This window comes from Amborella trichopoda, chromosome 12 (genome assembly GCF_054954075.1).
Source record: "Amborella trichopoda isolate Santa Cruz 75 chromosome 12, AtrichopodaSantaCruz75HAP2 v2.0, whole genome shotgun sequence".
Taxonomy (NCBI): Eukaryota; Viridiplantae; Streptophyta; class Magnoliopsida; order Amborellales; family Amborellaceae; genus Amborella; species Amborella trichopoda.
Window position 1 is genome coordinate 49134008 of NC_142347.1, and position 10221 is coordinate 49144228.

General features: G+C 38.0%; 1 protein-coding gene across 5 annotated transcripts; it reads right to left on the reverse strand.

Moving 5' to 3' along the window:
- Positions 1-274: 274 nt before the first annotated feature.
- LOC18435680 (RNA-binding KH domain-containing protein) lies at positions 275-9998 on the reverse strand. Of its 5 annotated transcripts, none has more exons than XM_006845723.4 (8): positions 9062-9998; positions 5709-6149; positions 3933-4187; positions 2888-3241; positions 2602-2681; positions 1272-1383; positions 996-1151; positions 275-861 (listed from the first exon to the last, which is right to left on the reverse strand). In XM_006845723.4, exons 1-7 carry the CDS (start codon positions 9755-9757, stop codon positions 1008-1010), a joined length of 2082 nt encoding a protein of 693 aa, XP_006845786.1. In that variant the 5' UTR covers positions 9758-9998; the 3' UTR covers positions 275-861; positions 996-1007. The 5 variants fall into 5 exon arrangements, 3 of the variants coding, with proteins under 3 accessions (XP_006845786.1, XP_020523546.1, XP_088709255.1); XM_020667887.2 differs by having other exon boundaries at positions 2602-2696; XM_088853129.1 differs by lacking the exon at positions 9062-9998 and adding an exon at positions 4342-4460 and having other exon boundaries at positions 5709-5783.
- Positions 9999-10221: the final 223 nt, after the last annotated feature.

A 10221-nucleotide genomic window follows, 5' to 3' on the forward strand; every position in this document is an offset into this window, starting at 1 on the left:
AACTTTTTAATCAAGAAGTAAATGATTTTATTGTATGCTTCTAATTATATATTTTTCCAAATTTATATAGTTGATAGTTAAATTATTTGGATAAATTCTCCTAAATTTAAGGCATCTCTCTTTCTCTGTCTCTGTGATTCTCTAGATACACATTGATCGATACCTAAATTTAATATATCTCATTGCCCCATTCATTCCTGTTCTTGCTGAAGCCAATTTCCAGGCAGAAGAAAAAGAATGTACTATAGACAATAGTTTGAAAAGAACCGAAAAAGAAAAAGAACAGCTAAATGAGATACTTTAATGAAGTAATGAATCCTGGTTATGTCAATCAATACATAATTAATTCACATATCATCCTCAGCATCCAGCTATGATCCATATGATCCAAGAACCCATCTTGAAATACCCCAAAACTGGAGTTTAAATGCCAAAAATCACCCAAGAAATCTTAGTCAAAACTTTAGAGTAAACCAATGTCAAGGCAAAGTTCTATAGATAACACTTCATTCATTGGCTCATAGGTGCCAACCTGAAATAATTTACATGCAGCCGATTTGGCCGCCATCTTCGAAGAAAATTCAACTAACAAAAACACATCAGTATTCCTCAACACAAAACTCTATCAAGAAAACTTATTAGTTAGGGTTTCAAAAAATAGGCCCCCCTTTCTTGAGAGCAATTAATATAAATATAGGTGTGGGTTCAGACACTAAAGTTATCAGAATCCTAAAATGAATGTCTGAGTTCCATACTTCTCACACCTGAGACAAAATTGGATTTTCTGATACTTCCGAATAAATCGGGGGATATGTTTTTTCCATTTTTGTCTAATCTACATGTGCATCCTCCCCTCTTCAACTGTTGGATAAAGGGATACCAATCAAAACGTACACATAATTTTCACAGCAATCCCACAAAAGATTAGCTGAACCAAAAACATAAGAAAAAGGAGGAAAATGAATCCATAAAGGAATTGATAAACTTGCACATACCAATATGATGGATCATGGTGTTGACTGTCCACTAAGAATGAAAGCATGGAGAAGGCTCTGTGCAGCATGAGTTTGATCAGGGGTTCCTGATATGACTACCAATCCTTCCAAGGCACCAGGTCTTGGATCATGCATGTTCACCTTGGCGCCTGATATCTGATCATAGCATTGCAGATTCAGGAGAGAGAGAGAGAGAGAGAGAGAGAGAGAGAGAGAGAGAGAGAGAGAGAGAGAGAGAGAGAGAGAGAGAGATGTAAAATTGGCACAAGCAAGCACCTGTCTGATTTGATTTAGATTGCTTCCATTCTCTCCAAAAATTGACCCCATCAAATATTGAGGGACTACAACTTCTACAGTGGTACTTGTTACGACAGCAGATTGGCTTCCACTGCATAAAGCTATTTATTAGTGAACATGCATAGGAAGGCAGTTCAAAGAAGGAATAGATTTTAAGAACAGAGATATTCCTGACACACGCCTTATCAGGAATACGTCTCATTCAGTGCAACTAACTGTTTCAGGGCACAAGGTTTACAATTGTAGGACCATAATATATTGCAAATCAACAATCTATTACAATGAAGATTTGCATTAAACCAAATGAATAGATTGATCCATTTTTGGATAAAAAACTCGATACATTGATTTTCAGGAAGCAAATGAAGCAAGCCAGGACCATTCAATCAAAAGAACTGACGTCTAACCACCAATAAGGAGACAAAAAGGGTAATTTAGCTTGTTTGGGCTTTTTGGGATGAACATAAAGGCTTTGAATCCTTGACCTTCCTTACCCAAACCGATATATATCTACCACTAAGACAATCCAAACCGATATATCTACCACTAAGACGAAGCCTACGAGACCTGTTTACCTAAATAGAAAAACTACAGTTGGCCCGTAGCCAAAGGGCATGGTGCTTTGTGTTTCAATCATTTGCTTGAAGGTTCAATTTGCATCCTTTCCAATTCACCAGCAGCACAGAGAGAGAGAGAGAGAGAGAGAGAGAGAGAGAGAGATTCAATGGCACACATGACAGGAACCCCAATGTACAGCTGCAATTGATTCATATGCAGCTGCATGGGATTCATGCTCAGATCATATGCCACTTAATCAGTGATTCAAAAAACAGACCGCCTAAGCGGTCTAGAAGGCTTGGGCACATCGCCCAGGCCTAGGCGGCTGCCTAGGCGGTACGGAACCCGCCTAGGCGGGCGCCCAGTGCCCAAATCCTGCGCCCCGCCTAGGCGGCCACCCCGCCCAGAGGCAGAAATTTTTTTTTTTCAAAATTGATAAAAATTAATCAAAACATCACTCATTGATATTAGATTTAATTTTTGATGTTTTATAAATCTATTGGGGGGTTTTTTAGAAGATTTAAAGTCCTTAGAAGCATATTTGACTGAGCATCCTTTTTGGATTCGACTGGGCCGCCTAGGTTCTGGGTGCCCGCTGGGGCGCCTGCCTAGGCGCTGGGCGACCTGGACCCCTAGGCCGCCTAGGACCCGCCTAGCACTTTTTGAAACTATGCATTTAATACATCTCATGAACCAAACTATATAAAAACAAAGGTTCACTGAAGCCACATATAACAAAATGACAGTTTACCTTCCTAAGCCTGAACCTCTTGGACCAAGAGGCCTTCCCATATCTGTCACGCCTCTAGGAGTTCCACTGTCCCCTACTGGCTGCACACAAAGCAGCTGTTTTACTTTAATTTTTTCTCTAATAATTAATGCCTTTACCACAATTTTGAAAGATAAAATGGAGGAACAAGGCAAACAGATAAAATGGAGGAACAAGGCAAACAGATAAAATGGAGGAACAAGACAAACTCTCTTTCCTAAAATACTTGAGACTGACATAGAACTTAAAGGTGCAAAACCCACTATACCTGAGGAGCCCATGCCCTTGGAGAAGGAGGACGATCAAAAGAGGGACCCAATCCTGACCTCTCACCACGATATAAATATGAATCATTTTCAAAGTGATCCATACTATGATGAGGACGAGGGAATCGTTCGATGTTATTGGAGAACCCAACTGACGAATACATTCTTGGAGAAGAGGCCATCTCAGGTCTCATTCTATATGGATCATGGGGTGGAGGTGGAATTTCTGATGTAGAAGACATAAAAGGAGGGCCATGACCAACTCTGGGCTGTGGTTTATTAGGAAAGAGATGATCACGTATCTTGCTCGTGATATGAAATAAAGCATCCTGAACTCCTTGCAAGCTACCAGTGACCTGCAAACAAATGCAATTGAGAAAATCCATACAAAAGAAAAGAAAATGCTTACCATCTAATTAGCCTTGTCCATTTACCCCACGCATCCACCTACCATAAAAAGTGTGCTTGTTTAACTGAAATTTGGCCAGAAGCTGGAATACCTTTCAGCCCCACTCAAAACCGACAAGAATTGGAAGTTATGGACCTCAGAACAATGATCCACTGGATTTACATTGTCAAAAAAAAAAACTGATCCACTGGATTTTTGACAATTTCAAGGGAATAGAAATCGTCACTTTTTATACTGCAGGAGCCTATAATTAAATATTTTAAAACAAACAGCTAGTTTGACAGTTAGGAGGTTAGAAAATTATAAAAATGTAATCATCCCCAATAAAATTTCGCAACAATTACAGTTATAAAGACACAAGGTGGTTAGAGAAAGATGCATGTAACCCTCTATGGAAACCAAGCATGCCACGTTAAGAGAGAGACCTAAGTGAACAAGTTATCAAATATCAATGCCCCAAACATAAAAAAGCACGCTGATAGAATTGTGAAATAATTGATTATCTACAATTGATAACTAAAACAACTGATTGAACATTTACTGACAAAAACAAAATAAAAACCTAATCGACTTGCTCATGCAAAGAGCCAGAAAAAATATTTATAAAATAAAAGATAAAAGTAGCTATATTAACTCACCTGGACTAGTTCGTCATTTGCTGAAGCACATTTTGGCACTTGGTCTTTCACGAAAATACGTATACTTGTTCCTGTAACTCTTCTCATTTCAGCTATGATTGCCCCTCCCTTTCCTAGCACACAACCGACCTGGTTTGAAGGAACAAGGAGCTTTGCAGAAACCATAGCACCTTTCTCCATAACCAAGGACTCTGAAATCCTGGTTTGGACACGAATAACAGCATCTTGTGCAGGAGACCGCTGTGATTCTGAATTCTGCATAAACATCCATGTAATCAAAAGATGAATTCATAGGAATCCAAAATAACCAAATAACACTTCATGTAATCAAAAGATGAATTCATAGGAATCCAAAATAACCAAATAACACTTATTCCTCATAACTTTGTTATTAAAAAAAATAAAAAACCTTATTCCTCATAAGTCCAAGAAAGGGCTTCCAATGCTTCCACCTGCCCATGGCGCCTAGAGAATATTTTTCAGCAAATTTCTTTTTTGCAGGCATATACGCAACTCCTTTCAGCATACCTGGCAAGAGGCAAATTCTACAGCAGATCTACTAGCAAAGAGGGTGCAGCTAGTGTCTCTGGTCGGACCTAATAGCATTTTTTGGAGCTCAGTTCCACAGTTTACTTTTTTGCTTCTCTTTTGAGTGCACAGTGCCATTTTTTGCTTCTCTTTTGAGTGCACAGTGCCATTTTTTTGTATGTGATCTTTGAAATGCACCCAACTTTTGAACCCCACTAGACAAGTTGTAATTTTTGTTTATAGCAATACAATCATACTGTCAACATTTCAAAAAATAAGGGTCCAAGCCTGTAGGAACAACCGCAATAAACAGTTTTCTAACCAATGTTATCAGATTCACCTATGTCAAATTCTCTCCAAATAAAATGCTATAACCCACACTTCACTTCGGCACATCCTTCAAAGTCTTTAGTTTCAGGCCCGAAACCGAAGCAAAGCAAATCACAGCAGTCAATTTAAATATATCGTTAAAAATTTCAAAAATCTACTGATATATTTAAAACTTCATCAAAATGCCACAACTTATTGAAAATTTCATGAGAATGCCTCCCATATTACCCAAAATTTCAGACACATACCAATATCATATCCAAAACCTTTGAAAAAATTAACATTATAGATTAAAATTTTTAAGAAAATCCTAGATATACAAAGGTTCTTTTAATTTTTTAAATATTACATGCAAATACTTCCCCTGAATCTGCTGAAGAGCTGAAGCACTTCCCTTTGCCAGCCAAAATGAATAAACCCCAAAGTGAATATAATAATATTGTTTCTAATATATTTCCCAATATTTAATAACCTCTAAATCTAATACTTCTACCAAATTAGTCGGAAGCAGCACACCATTCTATGATGTATAACATATAATCTCTAGTTTCAAATAATTCAAAAATTTAAACAACATCACAAAAAAAAAACGGGACATAAATTATTAATATTTTTTTACAAGTTATTATCAGTATTTTTGCTTTCATATTTTTTGTAAACTGTATAGTATAAGAAATACAGCTAAAAGACAAATTAGAAAAAGAGCAACACTAGGTATTTACAGTTGGAAGGGATAAAATACAATGTGTATCATATTAGAAGGGATAACTTTCCAAGAAAGCTGATGAATTCTAAATGGTGACCAATCCATCAAAGACATAAATTATTAGATAATCGATTGCAAGTACAAATTGGGCTCTATCACTTGGAAATATCACTAAAAGTACTACAAGCTTTAGGCGCAGAAAACATACACACCTCCCATGCTGATACAACAATGACCCGCTCATCGCATTCTGGAACTGCATCAGCAATCCTGATCAAAGCACCAGTCTCACTCTGCAAAGTTCGTACAATGGAGCCTCCTCTGCCAATAACACTACCAACCTTGTCATTTGCACACAATAAACGGAACACGACCTCATCATCTTGAACCTTTCTAAGGCCATGTCCCACAGTCTCTTGTCCTGATAGTGGAGGATGGTTCCTTGATAGATATTCGAAGGGAGGAGCTCCAGGACCATATGATGGAGCCCTAGAAGCGAATGGGCCTGGTTGAGCATGAGAACCTGAACCATGACCCAGCGATGCTAATGGCTTACCAGAAGAAAAGTTGGATGCATCCGATTTTGGGTTATCCTGGAGACAACTTGAAACAGAAAGAAGGGCTTTCTTTACAGACGCAATGCTCCCTATAATCTGCCAAGAAACCGAAAAGCTAATGAGTAAATTCTAAATTCTTAGATTTTTATATCCACCACAAAAACTCGATCAGGAAGTCTATGCTTCAAATGCATAATATGAATTGCATGAATTCATAAAATATATATCCTACGCTTAGCCAAACTCCAGATAAGAGCAGAATTAAAGGATTCCAACAAACGAATTATCAATTAGAAAGAGAACTAAAAGAAAAAGTACTAACGCCAAACGTTGATCCACTTGTACGCATACTACCCCTCTTCATTAATGCGCAATACAGGTTTCCATTTCGATAAGGCTAAGAATAAAAAATCACATTCTTTAGCTAAGGAGGAGAGTATACATATGAAGAGCTAAGAATAAAAAATCACATTCTTTAGCTAAGGAGGAGAGTATACATATGAAGAGCTATAGATGTGAGTTGGGGACGGGCGGGATGTGTGGGGAATGTTTTGAGGCCAAACTCATAGTAAGCGAGATAATAGCAAGAAATGGATTTTGGGAATGTTTTGAGGCCAAACTGAGAATGATATCAATTTCATTGTGATTGAATGTTCTTAGCTTCACAGTCACATCATCAAACATGATGGTGAAGAAATTTACATAATCACACGATCTTCAATGTTGAATGAGAAGATTCGAGCCATCCCGCGAGGACCTACTTCATGTGCATTCCGCAAATAAACTGTTCCTTGAAAGTCACAGAAAAATAGTGGATACTGATAAACCTGAACTCAATATTTCCTACAAGATCCAGTACCCCATCAATCCAATTCATAAAGGTTGTATACTAAAATATATAAAGGTTGTATACTAAAAAATATAAAGGTTGTATACTAAACAAATTAGAGGCAAAAGATCAACACTTTAGCCCAAGCTCCCAAAACAATGTATCTTTGATAAATTAATTGACTATTTGAAACTTCAAAGCAAAAATAAACCTAACATTATTTTGAACCTGAAGTAAGCAATTGATCAACCTACAAACAACATTTACAACTTCCTGAGTCAGACCATAATTATTGCAACCTGAAAGAACAGAAATCTATCTCTTGAAGTTCCAAAGAGGATAATATGACCCCTCTATGAACTATGGATTTGTTCGCCATCAAAAGCCAAATTCGAGAAGCTAAAAATTCCTGCCCATTCAATTCAACTGCCCCCATAAAACCATACAAGCAAAGTAAACGGTCCCTTTCTCTTTGAAACTAAGGAAAGTATGCAATATCTTCCCTCCAATCAACATAGAATGGAACTCAGTGAAAGTTGTCAATGATTGCGACCATTGAGCAAATGGGGCATGGGCATTATAACCCAAAAACTAAACCAGACTCCTCTTTCATTTGAAGAAACTAAACTGGTGAGAGCAAGCAGCTCCATAGAAACCACACAACAAACAATGCAGGTCCTTCAAGTGCAGTAAAACCCAAAAGATTGGGGACATGGAGCAACATGCAATATAATTAAAAACAAAATGCTTCAAATTTCAAGGATTCAGGACTACAAAGCTGACAAGGCTCTCCTTTGGAGGTTTGCATGTAACTAAGCCAAATTTCGAAGGGGGTCCAAATATAAACATTGCATAATGCTTCAGTTGACAAGGAAATATATTCGACTAAGGGAGTTATTTAGGAAGGCATGCTTGCTACTTGATTATGTGAGAATAAAAGTAGAAGATGAGATCACTTATGGGTAGCCTTTTCCATATTGTCTTATTTCCTTTTACTTGATTGTTTGTCATGAAAAAAGACCTTGGGCAGAGGGTATAACAGAGAAGAAATTGATCTTGGGTCCTATAAGAAAGCAGCCCCCTCAAAGTGGCACATTTATAATGATAAGGATGTAGCCTGCAGAAGTGGCCATCTATTTAGTGAGTTCTTTCTTTATTTTCAAGCCTATTTTTGCTTTTCATCGAGTTACTAAGCGTTTCCTACTTATTTATATATAATTCTATATCTTTGAAATACACTGTATGGATTCATTCCATGTTTCTCTTAGAAACCATATAAACAGAGAATTGTACAATGCAGGTTCTTTTCTGGCCTATTTTTGCTTTTCATTAACTTACTAAGTATTTCCTAGTTATTTATATATAATTCCATATCTTTGTATTCCTCTGTATGGGTTCATTCCGTGTTCCTCTTAGTAACCAGATAATCAGAGAATTGAACAATGCATGTTCTTTTCTAGCCTATCTTTGCTTTTCATTCAGTTACTAAGCATATCCTAGTTATTTATATATAATTCTAAATCTTTGTATTCCTCTGTATGGATTCATTCCATTTTTTCTCTTAGAAACCATATAAACAGAGAACTGTACAATGCAGGTTCTTTTCTAGCCTAATTTGTCTTTCCATTAAGTTACTAAGCATGTCCTAGTTATTTATATATAATTCTATATCTTTGTATTCATCTGTATAAGCTCATTCTCTTTTCCCCCTAAAAACCACATAATCGGAGAATTGAACAATGCAGTTTCTTTTCTAGCCTATTTTTGCTTCTTTTCATTGAGTTACTAAGCATTTCCTAGTTACTTACATAATTCTAGTATGGAGTCATTTCATCTTTCTTTTAGAAACCATAAAGAGAGAAATGAACAGTGCAGGTTCTTAATGTCCAATAAAGCATGCCATATGGGGAAAACATGCAATATAACTACAATAAAAGTAATACAACAAGCAATTTTTTTTAACTCCAAAGAAAAAACAAAAAATGGAACTTTTTTTTTTAGTTAAAAAAATAATAATACAAAAGAACATATCATTTCTGCTAATATTTTTCAAAGAAAACTTAACACATTGAGCTAAGAGCTCTTTAGAGTCCAAAACAGTGAAAGAACAAAAAAACGCAGGTCCTCTATGAACAACAAAATCCCTAAAACTCAAAAATCCACACCAACAAAACAGTACCTGGATCAACTCATCACCCAGTGCAGCAGACAGTGGTAACTGCTCCTTCGACAAAACCCTAATTTGAGCACCACTCTCTTGCCTGATCTTTTCCACCACTTTGCCCCCCTTTCCAAGAACACAGCCCACCTGATTACCCGGTGCCAAAAGCCGGCAAACAACAGAGTCAGGGACCACAGAAACCTTCTGTTCACCATTGTCTCTCTCTAAATCCTCTTCTCTCTCTATCCTCTCCTCTCTCTCCCCATCGACCTGCAAAATCCTCTCAAAAACCCTAACCAGTGCTTTCTGAGCCGGTGAAATCTCGACCTCAGCCTCACCTCCCTCCTCTTTCCCCGCCACCTCCTCAACAGAGTCCTCGTTTCTAGCGACCTCATCACCGGAATGCTTTTTAAGGTGCTCCGGCGAGGGTGCAATTATCAAAATCACCCTTTCATCACAACCTGGAACTGGTTCTTCAATCCTAATCTTCGCCCCAGTTTCATCGCGAAATTGCTTTATGATGCCGCCGCCTTTTCCGATAACGCCGCCCGTTTTGTTGGCGGGGCACAGGATTCGGAATAGGGTTTCACCAACTGTGATCTTAAGGGGCGGCGGCGACTTGAAAGAGGAGACGCGGCGTTTGGGGGTGGCGCCGTTGCATTCCGGGGGATCAAAGTGGCGTTTGGGTGGCGGATGGGCAGAGCCGCTTTCCATTCGGCCCTCGTTACTTTCTATCTGGCTCTCTCTCTACACCCTTAAACCTTAAACCTCCCCTTCTGGTATCTCTCTGTCTCTCTCTGAGTTTATCGGTCTTTGAGCATTTCTGAGTCGCTTTCCGTTGGCTCCTCTCTTTCTATCTCAGAAACCCTCCTCTCTCCATTGGCATTTGGCGTTGTGAGTTTAGGTTGGCGTCACACTTTTCGAAATCTTGACTTCAAAATGTTCTGCTTCTCACTCTGCCTTTCTCGGGTTGCAGCGGGTCAGGTCGGGTCCTCCTATCCGGATAAAAAAAAAGCTGGCAATCGGACTACTAAAAAATTAAAATAATTACACATTTAATTATATTTAAATTTGTTTCACATATTAGGACCCAAAAAAACATTATCAGATCTAGACTTGAATCCAAACCCAGACCTAAATTCAGATAGTATTTGAGTCCAAAGATTTGGACTTGAAAC